The sequence below is a fragment of the Schistocerca cancellata genome, chromosome 2 (assembly GCF_023864275.1).
Source record: "Schistocerca cancellata isolate TAMUIC-IGC-003103 chromosome 2, iqSchCanc2.1, whole genome shotgun sequence".
In the NCBI taxonomy this organism is placed as follows: Eukaryota; Metazoa; Arthropoda; class Insecta; order Orthoptera; family Acrididae; genus Schistocerca; species Schistocerca cancellata.
The window spans coordinates 270,752,307-270,771,706 of NC_064627.1; the positions used below are offsets into that span (position 1 = coordinate 270,752,307).

At 40.7% G+C, this 19,400-nt stretch overlaps 1 protein-coding gene across 1 annotated transcript in view; it reads right to left on the reverse strand.

The window, feature by feature from the left end:
* Positions 1 to 15,513: 15,513 nt before the first annotated feature.
* The window catches only part of LOC126153199 (suppressor of lurcher protein 1-like), a 200,674-nt gene continuing 196,787 nt past the window's right edge, over positions 15,514 to 19,400 (reverse strand). Inside the window, exon 6 of the mRNA XM_049916053.1 lies at positions 15,514 to 19,204. Within this exon, the coding sequence (XP_049772010.1) occupies positions 19,149 to 19,204 (56 nt within the window). The 3' untranslated portion in view covers positions 15,514 to 19,148. The remainder of the gene's footprint in view (positions 19,205 to 19,400) is intronic.

Sequence of the window (19,400 nt, forward strand, 5' to 3'; positions counted from 1 at the left end):
GCCCCCTTTACTATGCGGGAACTCGAACGTGCACTTGCACTGTCCCAGTCCTCTGCTCCGGGGCCAGATGCCATTCACGTTCAGATGCTGGCACACCTTTCTCCGGCAGGCAAAAGCTTCCTTCTTCGTACCTACAATCGCGTCTGGACCGAAGGTCAAGTCCCCATGCGTTGGCGTGACGTCGTCGTTGTTCCTATACCCAAACCCGGGAAGGATAGCCACCTTCCTTCTAGTTACCGCCCCATTTCTCTTACAAGCTGTGTCTGTAAGGTGATGGAGCGCATGGTTAACGCTCGGTTAGTTTGGATTCTTGAATCTCGACGGCTACTTACCAATGTTCAATGCGGCTTTCGTCGCCGCCGCTCCACTGTTGACCACCTTGTGACCTTGTCGACATTCATCATGAACAACTCTTTGCAAAAGCGCCAAACGGTCGCCGTGTTCTTCGATTTGGAGAAGGCTTATGCTACCTGTTGGAGAGGAGGTCCTCCGCACTATGCACAGGTGGGGTCTACGCGGTCGCCTGCCCCTTTTTATTGATTCCTTTTTAACAGATCGAAAGTTTAGGGTACGTGTGGGTTCCGTATTGTCCGACGTCTTCCTCCAGGAGAACGGAGTGCCTCAGGGCTCGGTCTTGAGCGTAGCCCTTTTTGCCATAGCGGTCAATCCAATTATGGATTGCATTCCACCTAATGTCTCAGGCTCTCTTTTTGTCGATGACTTCGCGATCTACTGCAGTGCCCAGCGAACATGCCTCCTGGAGCGCTGCCTTCAGCGTTGTCTAGGCAGCCTATACTCATGGAGTGTTGCAAATGGCTTCCGGTTCTCTGAAGAGAAGACGGTTTGCATCAACTTTTGGCGATATAAAGCGTTCCTTCCGCCATCCTTACATCTCGGTCCCATTGTTCTCCCATTCGTGGAAACAACTAAGTTTCTAGGGCTCACACTGGACAGGAAACTTTGTTGCTCTCCGCACGTCTCTTATTTGGCTGCTCGTTGTACACGTTCCCTTAATGTCCTCAGAGCTCTTAGTGGTTCATCTTGGGGAGCGGATCGCACTGTCCTGCTTCGCTTGTATCGGTCCATAGTCCGATCAAAGCTGGATTATGGGAGCCTCGTCTACTCGTCTGCTCGGCCATCCCTCTTATGCTGTCTCAACTCCATCCACCAATGGGGGTTACGTCTTGCGACCGGAGCTTTCTACACTAGTCCCGTCGAGAGTCTTTATGCTGAAGCTGACGAATTACCATTGACCTACCAGCGCGACGTACTGCTTTGTCGGTATGCCTGCCGGCTGTTGTCAATGCCCGACCACCCCTCTTATCAGTCCTTCTTCGCCGATTCTCTCGACTGTCAGTATGGGTTGTATGTGTCTGCCCTGCTGCCCCCTGGAGTCCGCTTTCGTCGCCTGCTTCGACAATTGGATTTTGCCCTCCCTACCACTTTCAGAGAGGGTGAGAGCCCGACACCACCTTGGCTCCAGGCTCCGGTTCATGTTTATCTCGACCTCAGCTCGCTCCCGAAGGAGGGTACTCCGGCTGCAGTGTATTGCTCACGGTTTGTCGAACTTCGTGCGCGACTTGCCAGTCGCACCTTTATTTACACTGATGGCTCCAAAACTGACGATGGTGTCGGCTGTGCCTTTGTCGTCGGGGCCGTCACCTTTAAATACTGGCTCCTCGACCAATGTTCCGGCTTTACGGCCGAGCTTTTTGCTCTCCATCAGACCGTTCAATATGCCCGCCACCACCGCCATTCATCGTATGTACTCTGCTCTGATTCACTCAGTGCTCTTCAGAGCCTTGGAGCTCCATATCCGGTCCATCCCTTGGTGCAACGGATCCAGCAGTCCCTGCATTCTTTCGCTGAGGGTGGCTCTCCTGTCAGCTTTCTGTGGGTTCCCGGTCATGTAGGAGTGTCTGGGAATGAGGCTGCTGATGCTGCAGCCAAGGCTGCAGTCCTCCTGCCTCGGCCAGCCTCCCATTGTGTCCCATCATCTGACGTTAGTGGGGTTGTTTGTAAGAGGCTTGTGTCCTTGTGGTGGGCTACTTGGTCCTCACTTCAAGGAAACAAGCTCCGGGCAGTAAAACCATTCCCAACTGCTTGGACAACCTCCTCCCGACCATCTCGGCGAGAAGAGGTCCTTCTGACCAGGTTGCGGATTGGGCATTGCCGGTTTAGCCACTGCTACCCACTCTCTGGTGACCCAGCCCGGCAGTGCCCTTGTGGTCATGCATTAACAATGCGCCATGTTTTATTGTCGTGTCCACGTCTTATTCAATCTCGTGTTGTCCTATCTCTGCCATCTACTTTACAGGATATTTTAGCGGATGACGCTCGAGCAGCTGCTCGTGTTCTTCGTTTCATTGCTTTGACTGGATTGTCCAAAGACATCTAACTCTTTCACTTATTTTATCTGCCTCTTTGTAAGAACTTTCTGGTGTCCCCCCCTCCCCCTTGAGTTTTACTAGATTCTGTGTGCTCTAACAATTGTGACTGGGCGCTAATGACCTCAGTAATTGAGCGCCCTTAAACCCCAAACAAAAAAACAAAACAAAAAAAAGAATTATCCAGCTCTAGCATGAGAACACCTATCTGCTGGTGGATAATAATATTGATTTTTTTAAGCATTTTCATTCGTTGTCAACACTAATGACATCTGACGTTTTGGACTCCCAGTGAGACACATAACTATTTGCGAGATCACTGTAAGTTCAAGGATGTTATTCCGAGCTGCTGGTGGAGAAAAATTCGGTAGCTGACGTCTGTTTGTGTGTAGTCAACAACGATGTGCGTGGGGTTCGATTCCCAGTCAGCACTGAACTCTTCATCATATTATTTCTAGTTCAAACATGCTCACATGTCGCTGGTGGTGTTACAAACCCACATTTAACGTTCGTTTTCTCTAGAATATAACAGCGATAAGTGCCGGGTTGGAGTCCTGGGAAGGAAAAAATTAATGTTTCGTCTCGTCATATCAGTTAAAACATCTAGCTACTGCCGAGAAAATCCGATATGTCACAGTTGACTGTGCTTCCATAACAATCCGATTAGGTTCTGGGTTCGAATTCCTGACCAACACAAAGCTTTACCTCACGGCATTTCAAGTAAGTTACTTGCGAAGAAGCAATATTTAACATCTCCCGTAGTTCGTTAACAGGGACAATAGATGCTGGGTAGGAATTTGCGTCTGTTAAAATGTTTACTTTATGTAATTTAAAGTTGATATTTACTAACTGATACTGTCTAAAATCGAGGTATATCACTCTCTGTATGCCTAGTCACGAATGAGTGTTAGTTTCCGTCAGTCACGAAATCTTTGTCTGCATGACCTGGGTTTGAATCCATATGCAGAACGAGACGGTTCGTTGTGTCATTTGAAGTTCAAACATATTCTCAACCAGCTGCTCGTGAATAACTTAAGTTTTTAATGTCATTTTTTGATAAATAACAAGTACGGTGTGTTACTCTGAAGGCCAAATCATGTATACGACGAACTTACTACGTGCATTACCTATCTGACGTAATAATGAGAGTGGTAACATTTCAGGTACGTCATTTATTGCAATAAATGTGAACTTACAAGCCTTAAGGACAGTCTTATCTGTGATAAGGTGTTCCCTTATATTTCTAGTATCGTGGTATTACTTTACATTTTTAGTTATTGCAATACAGAGCAATGTTTTGTAGTGTTGACTTGTTGGACACATTTTCAATAGTCAAACGACTGTACCAAGGAGCGATTAGAGGACCTGCTAGACAGCTGCGTTATGTGGGTTGCATGCAAATCAGGCGAAACGTAATTCAGGTCGTTCGGATACTTTTGAGCAAGGCTGTACGTTTGGAGCCCAGCATTGTCTGGCAGGGAAATATGTCCCGTGGGAAAACCGGAACAAAAGATAATCGAAGGAATTGAAATGTGGTGTTACAGCTACAGAAGAATGTTGAAAATTAGGTGGACTGGTTAGGCAAACAATGAGGAGGTCTTCGCAAGGTCGGCATGGAAAGCAACATATGGAAAAGACTGACAATAAGAAGGATTAAAGGATATCTGTTAAGACACCTGGAAACTACTTCAATTCTATTACAGTGAGCTGTAGAAGGTAAAAGCTATAGAGGAAGACAGCAAAAATTGAGGATGAGATTGCACCTGCTACTCTGAGATAAAAGGGTTGGCACAGGAAAGGAATTTGTGGTGGGCCGCATCGAACCAGACAGAAGACTGTTGACTAGAAAAGAGAGCTTTGAATTTTGATGAATTAATTGCTTTTAGACTGACTTTAAAGTAATTTATTTGTATAATAAATATTTTTCCTGATTTTGAGATTGATAGCAATAAAAATCGAGTGTCATCCCTTTATTTTGACATTTAGTCGTTGTGGCTTTGAGATTTAATGTATTTCGTTATTCACTGTTCATTGCTCCTATGTTAGTATCGGGGAAGAAAACCAATGGGGCTCTTGAGACAACGTTAGAAGCCGCGAGGTAAGAAAACCTTTCGTCCAGCCACAGTGAAAGGAAACTTGCTAGAGCTTCTAATTGCGAATTGGCTAACGTAGCCCTCCACATGCAATGATCTGCAAAGAACAACCTGCACTGTTGTTATGTCCGACACAGTAATGTCTTGCGGCAGGAACATTCTAATTATTTAATTAGTTAGAAAGAAGCAGAAACAGCTACAAGGTCTTAGTCACCTTTTTTACAAAAAATTCTTTCGCTGTACAGAAGTTCAAATAGGTCTGCTTGAAATCTGGACCCTGCTGGAGCCTCACGTCTTTTCAGCCAAATTCCAGAGGAGCTCAGAGAGAGTCTGAGATGGAAATATTTGGCGGGTATATCCACTTTCTACATATCTTATAGCCAAGGAAAACTTCCCTGAAAACCTTGGCTAGAATGGTGGGATGGGAACTATTTTTAATTTAGTTCAAGGATAAAACGTTCCTCATAAAAATTTGAAACATAGAGTGTAAGAAACTGTATTTGTTTGAGCGTTTACAGTTTGAAGTTGAGGACTTCTCGATATGTGCAGCGTACCTGCGTAGCTACTGGTGTGGATGAGAAGACTGTTTTGTCTGTACCTATCATTCTCTGCTCCAAGGAACACGCGGGCCCTTTGAGATCTGGGGACGCGGTTTACATTGAAGTAGCAAAAGTAAAGAGATAGCGCCGGCCGCGGTGGCCGTTCGGTTCTAGGCGCTTCAGTCCGGAACCGCGGGACTGCTACGGTCGCAGGTGCGAATCCTGCCTCGGACATGGATGTGTGTGATGTCCTTAGGTTAATTAGGTTTAAGTAGTTCTAAGTTCTAGGGGACTGATGACCTAAGTCCCATAGTGCTCAGAGCCATTTGAACCATTAATGAGATAGCGATTTGAGTCTATACAGCTGGCGTGTAGTATTGCGTTCACGAGGTAGAAAGGGCAGTGCATAAGCGGAGCTGTCATTTGTGCTTACGTTGATACATATAAAAAGGTTTCCGACGTTATTAAGGCTGCACGACGGGAATTAACAGACTCTGAACACGGAATGCATGGGGCACTCCATTTCTGAATCGTTAGAGAATTCAGTATCCCAAGAGGCACAGTGTTAAGAGTGTGACGAGAATACCAAATTTTAGGCACTATCTCTTCATCGATAACACAGTGGCCGACCGCCTTTGCTTAACGATCGAGAGCAGCGGCGTTTGCGTACAGTTGTCAGTGCTAACAGCCAAGCAATACTGCGTGAAATAACCGCAGAAATCAATGTGAGACGTACGACGAAAGTATCTGCTAGGACAGTGGGTTGAAAATTGGCTTTAATGGGCAATGACCGCAAACGACCGACGCGAGTGCATTTTCTAACGGAACGACATTGCCTGTAGCGCCTCTGCTGGATTCGTGACCGTATCAGTTGAACCATAGACGACTGGAAGACTGTGGTACTGTCGGATGTGTCCCAACTTCAGCTGGTAAGAGCTGATGGTAGGGCAGGAGTGCGGTGCCGATTCCACAAGAGCATGGGTCCCAGTTGTCAAGAAGGCACTGTGAACGTTATTAGTGATGGCTCCATAATTGTTTTGGTTGTGTTTTTAGGGAATGGACTGTATCCTGTGGTCCAACTGGATGATGACGATGATGTTTGGTTTGGGGGGCGCTCAACTGCACCGTTATCAGCGCCAGTACAAATTCCCAACCTTTTGTTCAATCCAAACGCGCCACTTTCATGAATGATGATGAAACGATGAGGAAAACATAAACGCCCAGTCATCTCGAGGCAGGTGAAAATCCCTGACCTCACTGGGAATCGAACCCGGGACCTCGTGCTTGGGAAGAGAGAATGGAACCACGAGACCACGAGCTGCGGACTGGTCCAACTGGACAGATCGTTGACTGGAAATGGTTTTCTAGGCTACCTGGAGATCATTTGTACCAATTCATGAACTTCATTTTCCCAAACAACGATGCAATTTTTATGGATGGTAATGCGTCATGTCATCGGGACACAATTGTTGTCGATTAGTTTGAAGAACATTCTGGACATTCGACCGAATGTTTAGCCACCCAGGTGGCCCGACGTCAATCCTGTCGAATATTATGTGACATAATCGAGAGGTTAGCTCGCTCACAACATCCTGAGCTGACTACATTTTCTCCATTAGGGAAGGCTACGTTAGCAGCATGGCTCAATATTTCTTCAGGGGACATCCAGTGAGTTGTTGAGACCATGTCACGTCGAGTTGCTCTACTACGCAGAGCAAAAAGAGGTCCGACACGATTTTAAGAGGTATCCCATGACTTTTTTAGCCTCAGTGTACGTCAGGTAATATCCTAGTAGGCTGACAGTGTGACCAACGACGACCCAAGGTTGGAATTTAGGTTAGAATTCGTAGATCCGGCACTCGCCAGACAAGCAAGGGAAACCTGCAGTAGACCATGATCGGGACGGGCCATTGAGAGTAACTTCTCGGTAAAGGCAGTCCATCGTCCCAAACAAATATTAAAAGTGAATGTGTACAAGTGGTGTGTTGCATGTCAGTGTATAACACGATACGGTAGCTATTTTTATAAAGACTTTTTACTCTACCTCTAAAGTTAAGAGTAATGACTCACTGAAGAGCCAGACACTTTGCAACGAAACAACAGACGAGCTGTTAGTGGAACAGAGGGAATCCCAAATGGAAATATTTGGGAGAGGATTCCAGTTCCAGTAGTTGTTTTACTAGGGAGGGAAGTCTCCCGGACACCAAAAAATCAATTCCAATGGATCCGCCTCCGTAACTGAGTGCTGCCGTTACGGTAGCTCAGCATGTGCAAATTGAAGCAAATTTTCATTTGATACCTCTCCCCGTTTGAGGACAGACGGACAACAAATAAAAATAATTTTAGCTACTAATTAAACATTTAATCAAAAATTAACTGTTTTGGGCTTTTTCCTTCACATGTACTGTGAAACCTGTGACACAAATACCCGTACCTTTTGACTGAATAGATGTACACTGAAGCACCACAGAATCTAGTGTAGGCATGCGCATTCAAACACGGAGATATATAAACAGGCAGAATACGGCGCTGTGGTCAGCTACGCCTATATGAGACAATAAGTGTCTGGCGCAGTTGTTACATCGGTTATTGCTGCTACAATACAGGTTATCAATATATAAGTGAGTTTGAACGTGGTGTTACAGTCGGCGCGCGAGCGATGGGACGTAACATCTCCGAGGTTGCGATGAATTGAGTATTTTCCCGTACGACTATTTCACGAATGTACCGTGAATATCGGGAATCCGGTAAAACATCGACTCTCCGACATAGCTGCGGCCGGAAAAAGATTACTCGAAAACGGGACCAACGACGACAGAAGAAAATCGATCAATCTGACGGAGGTACAACGCTTCCGCCGACTGTTGCAGGTTTCAAAGCTGCGCCATCAAGTGTTAGCGTGCGAACTATTCAACGAAACATCATCGATATGGGCTTTCGGAGCCGAAGGACCACTCGTGTACCCTAGATGACTGCACGACACAAAGCTTTATGCCTCGTCTGGGCCCGTCAACGACGAATCTGGACTGTTGATGGCTGGAGACATGTTTCCTGGTCGGACGAGTCACGTTTCAAATTGTATCTAGCGGATGGACGGGTATGGGTGTGGAGACGACGTCATGAATCCATAGACCCTGTATGTCGGCAGGAGACTATTCAAGGTAGTGGAGGCTCTGTAACGGTGTGGGGCGTGTGCAGTTCGAGTGATATGGGACCCATGATACGCTTAGAGACGACTCTGACAGGTGACATGCAAGTAAGTATCCTGTCTGATCACCTGCATCCATTCATGTCAATTGTGCATTCCGACGTGCTAGGGCAATTCCAGCAGGACAATACGATACCCCACACGTCTAGAATTACTACGGAGTGGCTCTAGGAACACTCTTCTGAGTTTAAACTCTTCCGATGGCCATCAGACTCCCGAGAATGAACATTATTCAGCATATCTGGGACGCCTTGCAAGGGGCTGTTCAGAAGAGATCTCCATCGTACTCTTACGGATTTATGGACAGCCCTGCAGGATGCTTGGTGTCAGTTCCCTCCAGTACTACTTCAGACATTAGTTGAGTCCATGCCACGTCGTATTACATGCTAGAGGGGGCCCTACAGGATATTAGGCAGGTAACCAGTGTTTTTGGCTCTTACGTGTAGAAGTTTAAATTATTTGCATCACAAAGGAACCATAAGCCCCAATACTTGGCATAAATTTCAACAATACCTCTGCCAGTCCTAGGGAAATAGAGGACTTAACTGTCGGACAGACACACAGACGAACAAACAAGTGATCATACAGTCGTTGCGCTTTTGCCGACTGAGGTGTGGGATCCCACAAACTACTGAGGAAACAGGTAGTCAAAACCGGTGGTAGGCAGAAAACATCTTTCGAGATTGTCCTAAATGCTTTCTCCGAAAATTTTTTCGAGCAGTTAGTCCACGAACCCACGCGAATTATAAATGGTTGCGAAAACACACTTGACCTCTTAGCCACAAACAATCCAGAGCTAATAGAGAGCATCATGACTGATAAAGGGACTAGTGATCACAAGGTCGTTGTAGTTAGGCTCAATACCGTTTCTTCCAAATCCACCAGAAACAAACGCAAAATAATTTTATTTAAAAAAGCGGATAAAGTATCACTAGAAGCTTTCCTAAGAGAGAATCTTCATTCCTTCCGAACTGACTATGCAAATGTAGACGAGCTGTGACTCAAATTCAAAGATATAGTAGCAACAGCAATTGAGAGATTCATACCTCATAAATTGGTAAGAGGTGGAACTGATCCCCCATGGTACACAAAACAGGTCCGAACGCTGTTGCAGAGGCAACGGAAAAAGCATGCGAAGTTCAGAAGAAAGCGAAATCCCGAAGATTGGCTAAAATTTACAGACGCGCGAAATTTGGCACGGACTTCAATGCGAGATGCCTTTAATAGGTTCCACAACGAAACATTGTCTCCTAATTTGGTAGAAAGTCCGAAGAAATTCTGGTCGTATGTAAAGTACACAATCGGCAAGACGCAGTCAATACCTTCGCTGCGCAGTGCCGATGGTACTGTCACCGACGATTGTGCCACTAAAGCGGAGTTATTGAACGCAGTTTTCCGAAATTCCTTCACCAGGGAAGAAGAACGGAATATTCCAGAATTTGAAACTCGAACAGCTGCTAGCATGAGTTTCTTAGAAGTAGATACCTTAGGGGTTGCGAAGCAACTCAAATCGCTTGATACGGGCAAGTCATCAGGTCCAGATTGCATACCGATTAGGTTCCTTTCAGATTACGCTAATACAATAGCTCCCTACTTAGCAATCATATACAACCGCTCACTCACCGATAGATCTGTACCTACAGATTGGAAAATTGCGCAGGTCGCACCAGTGTTTCAGAAGGGTAGTAGGAGTAATCCATTGAACTACAGACCTATGTCATTGACGTCGGTTTGCAGTAGGGTTTTGGAGCATATACTGTATTCAAAAATTATGAATCACCTCGAAGGGAACGATCTATTGATACGTAATCAGCATGGTTTCAGAAAACATCGTTTTTGGGCACCCAATACTTGGCATAAATTTCAACAATACCTCTGCCAGTCCTAGGGAAATAGAGGACTTAACTGTGAGACAGACACACAGACTAACAAACAAGTGATCATACAGACGTTGCGCTTTTGCCGACTGAGATGTGGGATCCCAAAAACTACTGAGAAAACAGGTGGTCAAGAAGTAGGAGAGAAAAGAAAAGGGGTCAGCGCATCTGACTCTCATGCACAGGACCCGAGTTCAATAACCGGTAACGACAGGGATTTTTACTTTGATGGAGGACTGGAAGAGAGTGCATTCAGCCTCGTGATGTCAGTTAAGGAGCTATTTGAATGAGATTTAGTGGCCCTAACGTCTGGAAAGTCTAAAACGGTCTGGAGAGTGGTGTGCTGACCCCATGACTCTCCACACAGCATCGGCTTGGCGTCGCGTGACAGAGAGTGACAAGGCGGCTGGGCGACTTTGAATGACCTTTCGGACAGATCCGCACGCAGAGTGGGAGGGGCAGGGGGCCTTGACTCCGTGCCCCCGAATGTTCGGCCTTATAGTAGATACAATGGAAATTTTCTAGTATCAAAATGTTTTCTTAATGTTGTTCATTCTTGATTATGACTGCAGGTCCTTAAAGGAGTTTCAGCCGTAAAGAAGTTGATGAAAACAGAGGAAGATTCACGAAACTATAAGAGACTTCAGTTCTTGTAAAGCAGAGTAGATGGTGAACAGTTTCATAATGTTGCTAACTGTGTATTTGCGGAAAGGTTTCCATGTAGCTGAAAACAGGTCACTAAAGGACAGTTCTGAGGCAATTACCTTCATTTGTTTCCAGGCCCATTGCTATAATTAGCCACATAAGGAAACATTTAGGTGCAACAATGCTGCATCTGGGACATTTCGCAATAGAACAGAATATGCTTGAGTTATTAGCAAACTTATGTAAAATAATAGATGTCTTTCACGTAGGAAAAAATAGCAAATGATTTTGACTTAAATTTGTAACCTTCTGTTAGTTTCTTTGGATTTTTCGAGGTATTTGCTTTTCTATTGCGTGCTACGTGAAACTGAAGCTTTAGTAACACAGCTGTACATTAAATAAATATTTATCTAGTAGTTATCGGAAATTTGAGCTATTAACACGTTTGTGGATCATTTACGGCAACTGAAAACAAATATTCTTGTCCGCCTCTCTTGTATATTAAACGGTTTAATCTCGTCTGTATTTACATTAAAATATAAAACTCACACTAGCTAAAATTAGCTTTCTGATATACCTCACCCCTCCCACCGTCCGCTCGAAAAATAAACCTTTGTAAAGGCCTGCTTCAAGATCTGGGTCTAACTTTTTTAGTTCTAGTGGATGTCCGCATTATGTAAGAAATGTTCCTTCCAAACTCCGTGTTTCTAGGACCAATATCTGGCTGAGATGTCAGATTGTCTGTCCTTTTCTATGCTGGCATTCAGGTCTACGAGTCATCACGCTCGTTTTCTCTAGTGTTCTGGCAGATATTCACAGTATTAAGTTTTTGGAATTTGTAGACAGATTAAGGCCTAACACTCATTTGCTCATCAACTGTTTCATGCGACGCCAAATATCATTGACAAAAGTAGTTTATCCAGGTTGTATCACGTCTGCATCTCTCAAGCTAACATCGTATTTATTGAGGTTCACAAGCAAGTATATTTTCCTAAAATACTTACGTAGATAATTTCTGTTCAACTATATTGATTGTGAAGGTGCCTTATGTGAAACAAAATTTGTACTGTAATATTTACGAACAGATGTGTATATAAAGCTTCTTTAATGACACACCAAAACAATCCAGATCTCTAGAACATCTCCAAAAATCATATTAGTGATAACCAAAGGAATACACAATTAGACACTGGAATCAACAGAGTTATATTTTTAGCGATCCTTTATGTCTGCAGATATTATTCTCGTATCAATCGAGAAGTAGTGTGTGAAAAGCGCTGGAATGTTAACGCTCCTATTTTGTGAAATTGCCTTTTTTCTGTGAGAAATGTACCTCGATTTTTGAACACTGCTGGCTTTTGTCTTGTCTTGCTTTGCTTTTTTATATATTTTTTCCCTCTGTTTTCATAACAAGTTCAGGCACATCATCTTTCGCAGTGCCATAGAATTGGAATGTAAGCCTGTTAAGATGCTGAGTACATGAGTCAGCAACAAACTTTGCTGGTGCATAAACAGAGTGAAAGTCTCTTAAGGATGCTCTTACCTTCGTGCTGAGTGCTGCTCTGCGTACTGTGGATCTGGAGCTCTACTAAAGCTACCTGCTCGTTGATGGCTGGAAAACGAGCACGCAATACATTCTCTATAGTACACATACAAGTACAGAAAGTTTTATTCGAGGAACTTGTATAAATATATATTATCCTCAGTTTCCATTTGTTTACTTCCAACTATTGTTTCACTTCTTAGTGACCTGCAAGCCTTTCTAATGGAAGAACTACGAATTTGCTGTATATCTGTCATAAGTTCACGAGTACATCTTCGTAAGGCGTTTGTGTTAGATTAAGAGAACAGATTGAGAATAGACTGAGAGCAACAAAAGTCGTCTCCTTCCTCCACACATTGCGTTAAAGGCTCATGGCATTTGATGAAATAACAAATTGATCGAAATTTGATGAAGAAGCATAATGTCCTAATCAGAGTCTCCTATTAATGTGCCATTTGCCTTAATTTATAACCAATACCTAGAAAAATGACTTTGCCATTATTAACAGAAATCTTGGTATATGGTAGAAGTACATAAGGCCTTTTGTGCTAATTACATCAAGGTAAGGTATTAATGTTGCACAGTGTAAATACTATCAGATTAATCACAGCCAAAAATAGATATCATAGAAAAGAGAGCAGTTGTTTCCAGAATAAATTTTCATTCTTCAGTGGAGTGTGCGCCGATATGAAACTCCCTAGCAAATTATAACTGTGTATTGGGCCGGAAAACGAACCTAAGACCACGTTCGGGTCCCAGTCTGCCAGAGTTTTAATGGGTCTGGAAAATTCGGAACCAATTGTAACGCCTCATTATCACAGGTGGTTCCTTGTATTTTTGTGTACTGCATATGTTACACTCAAATTCATTACTGTAATTGGTTTGAATGAAAGTAATTTTCTGCACTAAAGTGAATTGCTCCCGCTTATCAAAGACATTTAAATTAAACTAGTTCCTCGACCTACATAAATCCATAATAAATCGAACATTACATCTTTGTTTATGCAAAAGTTATTTCTGAATCTGTGTGTCTCGTTTTTATTAGGAGCGGTAAGTGTAGTCCTAACTTGTTTGACTTCCACTAAGAACCCATTTTTTTCTGGCTAAATTCATTGACTGGTGGTTTAATTAACATATAAATCGTATTAGTTTCTTATATTCTCAGTGTCTCTTGACAAGTTCATAACACTCAAAATGTAACATGTGCATGAATATCCTCTATATAAACCAGTTTGTTGGTTTAGCAAGATACTTATATATTATGTTGGTCAGCAACATATGCACATATTTTTAGTTCCTCGTTCTCGCAACTGAAAAGTGAATTCTACAATGGAATGTCTGTAGCATTATGGTTTTTTCTGTTATTTTTGTTTAAAAATATTATTGGAATTTCTTTAGATGTACATCTTATCAGTTGTCTACATATTTCGTCACTTCCGTGACCATACTTATTATTCACCTTCTTCAGAGCTTAATGCAATTTCCTAATCTCTTTTAAATGTATTAAGCTGTTTCCTGTCTGTTGCCATTTGTTGATCTTTGTACATAGTTTACCTCTTTTAGCTACAGTTTATTACGTAATCTAGTTACAAATCTTTGTGCATGGCGTGTTTTTCTATGATCATTGTCTGTTGTACTGAGATACTCGACTTTTTAGTAAGTAAACTTTGGCCTTGTATATAGACCATCATCAGCTGCGATTATGGATCTACCGTAGTATTTATTTGTGAGCCTGTGGATGTACCTACTGCTGACCTAACACTGTTACATATTGTTTCCATTGCGATTATCTACATATTACCTATAAGGCTAGGTCTTGACCCATATTTATTTATTCGTAAATTTTAATGTTTCTGTACTTACCTTCTTTGCTGGACATATGAGATGTCGATTTCTATGAGAGGGCTGTGTATTGTGAATTTTTTAGATCACTTAAATTGTAATTAACAGATGAAAAGTATCCTGCACACACACACACACACACTCACACAGACACACACACACACACACACACACATACACACACACACAGACACTACTGTTTGAATCTGCATCACATTTCACATAGGGCATGTGATGCTGCACGGGACACACAGTTATAAATTCGATTGTATGTCCATCGAGAGAAGAAATGGCTTTATGTTGTGTAAAATTCATTACTAGATCCTAGTACAGTATTCTTTGTATAGGTAGATTTGCAAACATCTTTTTAAGGTATTGGAAATGATTGTGTCACCAATGTGATACAAAATATCCAGCATAAAATTGTGTTCGAAGCTCAGTGGAGTTCACACACTTTCCTTATTGTGTCGACAGAAGATTGTTTGCATCGTATTCTCACTCTTCGAAAATATAAGAATATTTTCAACTCTAATGTAGCTTTATATGCAGTAATTTCTAAAGGAATTACGTATCATCATATGGTAAATTATTAGAGACCTTGAACAATAGAGAGGAGTTACTCTTTGATCTAGCCTAGAACTCCCGCAAAATACGTCGTAATTTGAAGTAGCATCACAGGTTTGCCACCGACTAATCTCGAGATGTGCGATAGAACTGCTGAAGTAAAGATTTTTTTTTTTTTATTTACCTTCCTGTCAGCATCTGTTAGTTAAATGTCTTATGGGAAATCTAGTTATTTCACTTTTCCTCTTTCTCACGGTGTAATCCTGAAGATCGATGATTTTGGTGTTGGTGTGCCTATAAAAGTGTTTCTTCGTTCGATGATACTTGAATGTATTGTCTAAGCACAAATCTTTCCCTTGCAGGGGTTAGTACAAGGAAGATGCTCGTGGGATGAACGTTTAAGTCAAGCAGTGGGACTCATCTGAATAGCTTAATCACTGAGAGTATTGTCTGAGAGAAGTGACAGACTGGTTACATCTCAAAATCCCACACATACATTTAATCTCTCAGGAAGTTTCATATTGGTTAACTCTGTAACATATCCTCTATCTTCCTTTTTTCAAAAACGTGACATTTGAATATAAAGCGAGTGATTCCATCCAACTTGACAGCATAAAGGAAACAAGCTGTATGGCAGTGATGTTAGTCTTATATACATACATTTCTACATTTTTTATTAAATTGCTGTTGTTAGAGGAACAATAAAATTTCTTTTGACTTAAAATACAGTACTGTGGTCTAATTGGATTTAAACACTGTGGAAGCTATGTTTATCTCTAATGACACACAGAAAAATTTATCTCAAATTCATGTTGCTTGTCTGCCAAAACTGTAGGGGAGGTGCTTCTTACAAAGACACACCATTAATTACAAAGTAGTTTTTGGAAAGTGTCTGTAATTACTAGGTTAATTATAGTGGAAACTGTGATAATAGAGGACTCATCTCATTGGATGTTTAAGCAGTGTACAGTTCAAGGAAGTAGCAGATACATAACATAGGCTATGTGTGAGAATTTTTAAACAGAGTTTCAGAGCAACTAGAAAGAAACTCTACCACAATCTGAATGAGCTAAGCTTAACAATAGTACTTATGTACCAAATAACAAAATTGACAATCATGACGTAAAATTTCCAATCAAACAACCATTTATTTTCGTTATTAAACATTATGATATGTTTCTCAGTAATCTGGGTTACAAATATTCTTTTATGAGATTTACAGATTGTACAACATTACAACTAAAAGTGCTCATAAACAATATAAGTGTGAGTTGGGCACTCATACTTTTCGATTTATTTTTACAATGCATTAACCTCGCTCAATATCTTTTGGGGTCCTAACTCACATGTTTTACACAGTGTACAATATTTGTGTGCTGTTGGTAATGCCCACTGCCGTAGTGAGTGCTGTTTAAAGCTGTCAGGTGTCATTTACTTAAATACTTTTAAGAAATCCTACCTTCAGAACTGCAAATGTGTTAGTATATACAATTTTAAGAGAGATATTAAGCTCGTGAATACCATGAAGATAAAAATCATAGATCAAATCACAAGATTTATCTGGAATCTCACCATTAAATTGTAGTTAGTCGACAAAAATTGTCATAAATGGCTTCCTCTTTCATATCATATTCCCCAAACGCTCGACAAATAAGTACACAAATATTAGAAACACTTTTATTAATATGTTCTGCTGCAAGCAGGTTAATATCTAATTAGTGAGCTGACAGTACCAGTATTAGTATAAAATTCATTTTAAAAAATGAGATATAACAAAATTTATTATGAATTTATGTCAAGGGATCACAGTATAAAATCTGTTTAGAAATATGAAACTTCAAAGGTTTGGTTATTAGAAAATAGAACAGATGTTTTCGTTTCAGGGAACTGATTTCATAATTCTTGTAAACTTTATGCAAATTTAAGCGATGTCAGTTTGAATCAAATTTGTGTATAATATAAGTAACATGTTCATAGGAAAAGAAACTACAGTACAGGATTATTAATGTTTATGAAACGAAAATTCTTATAAAGGATTATGAAATACAATATATAGATACATATTCATAGCTGCAACTATTGTTAATCAGTTACACAAGGCAGACTTACAGGAATAGCTACAGTAGACTTAATGCATCTGCATCACAACTCTGTAGCAGTACTAACTAAGGAGTATCTTTATGTGTATTTCCAATCTCTTTGCAACCTATCGAGCTAGAACAGTATTTGGACAAACACAAACTTTTTGGTACAATTTAAATTTCAGCAATTTATCCATCATTAGTTAGAAATTCTGTGAAAAAATGGAATGAATTTACTTTGTTGTATATAACACAAAGGTTTGGTTGTGATATATTACAGAAATAATGACAGTAATGATTACAGTTTATGAGATTCTCAGTGACTAATTACAGCAGAGTCAAGCAATAAGTTACTCAAGTTTTAGGTAAATGTTTGGTTCTGCACATCAACTTGAAACATGTTCCTTCAGTAGCATAACGTATAGTGTGTTAAAGAATAATAATTTCCTTAGACATTAATAGTGGATCAGTATGGACCTTGTGCTGTTTACTTGAAGCACTTTAAAAAGTGTCTGGAATTTATGGTACTGTTTGTCACTTTTTTTGTAATGTGAGTTATTGTGTTCAGATCATTTAATTTCACATATTAAGAAATAATATTTTACAAAAAATAGCAAAAACATTTTCACAAATATGATCGTGTAATAATGCTAAAACCTGCTAAGTTTGCATATATTTTATAAGAAGTGCTGGCAAAAGATTTGCAAGTAATGCAGTGCATACAGAACATGTTTACTCAACTGATCAAGAAGAATACATGACTGGAACAGTGTTAATTGACGCCATAGGCAACTTAAGTGGTAAGTGTAAGTAAATTAGTTTATGATCAAAGAACAGACTGGAATACTGAAATCTTCTCATAGCATAGTATCTATGCTTTCAAAAATGCTCTTTTGTTTCGTAATTATGAAGCAATGTTACACAGAAAATTTGATTACTCTGATTTTGAAATCTCACTATTCATAAATGCATGAAATGTATGTCTGATGGTTCCATCGCAGAGCTGCAGTAATTCCTGTTCACATTGTAGATGATAAAACAAAATACTTCGTTATGAACGCAAACTGTTGTAAACATCAGATGAGAGATCCACTGAATCAACACCTAAGGCGACGTTATGAGGATATACAGAAGTTCAATTCATTAAGATACTGCTGCATTCAGTGCTGTTTCGTGTTTCACTTCTACGTTATTTGTTTCAGACACTATAAATATAATTTTTGCCATATTATTATTTATTTTGTAAGTGGCAGGGACTCTCATTGTCGAACCATCAAAATTTCATGCTGAAAGATTTTCGTTAGTATACATGCTCTATCTGTGAGAGGACATTAACTTCTTGTGTTGCGTAGTGATAGATATGACCGAACACACTTAAGGTGCAAAACACACCGATGTTATTCATATTCTATTTTCGTGTACAGGCACCGCAGAATTCGTGCTAAGGTACAACGCCAACTTCTTTACGCTGTCAACAGAATTCAACTTTTTGAATAATTACAAAATGCTCCTCTTCATAACTGTCCAACACAGTTTCCACAAGCAGCTATCATCAGAAGTACAATAAAGTTATTAGCATATACTAATGACGCTACTGTGCATAGTGCGAGGTAACGACAACGTGTTGTGTTTCAAGGGGATTAACAATTGTAGTTTGTTTTTCTAGATGTAACCCATGTAGAAACAAGTCTAAATAATTTATTTTTGGCTTGAAAAAATACCACTGTTCTCCTGTCTGAGAGAAACTCGTGGTGAGCTTAAATACAGGGAAATGGAAGAACAGATGTTATTGCTGAAATTTTTAATACACGTAGAAACTATAATGAAAGCTTATATACTAAAAGTATGTAGTCTGAGTTTTGGATGCAGTTAGGATGATTAAAATATTCGATCTGTGGCAGTGACCTCGTAATAATGACATGTGACGTATCTTTTAAAATAATGTAGTTCCGTTTAGCAATACCTTCGCTTCTATTAAAATAATCAACACTTCCATATTGGTCATATATTTCTGAATTGGCACACACGTTTAACAAACTACTCTTACTTTGAGTTTTGCCTTAACATGTGCTAAACTATTTACATAACGAAGTCTGTCTACAAATAAACTTTAGTAATTTTCAACATTACTTTGTTCCCACGCATGTGGTACCTGCGGTATTAAGAACAGTTACAAATAACTTTTATGTACAGTGTTTTCTAAGTAGAGGCTATAATCTATTGTAGCATTGTTGATTGTCCTTCTGTTCAGCACTTACGAAAAGGTTGTCCATGCGCTCGCAAATGAGCATCAGAGAGAGAAAAGTAAATAAACCTTTTTAGTTATAAGCGCTGTGTTACATCTGCACTCGTTGTTTCAAGAGTTGACATCAGCACAGCAGGGAGAAGATGTTGAGGATTACCAAGGCCCAGCAGACTGCATTTCCTGTGAATAGAATAGGTGTTTGTCATATATGTAACACACTTAAACATAGACAAATTATGGTCATTCAGGACTGGTACAAGATTTTATACTGCCATGCATTATACTTAAAGCTACTTTCACTGCTACCATGGGAAGGTTGTGCACTTAGCAGTTTGACTGGCAGAGTGATGGTTTGACATTGTTATGAGACATATTT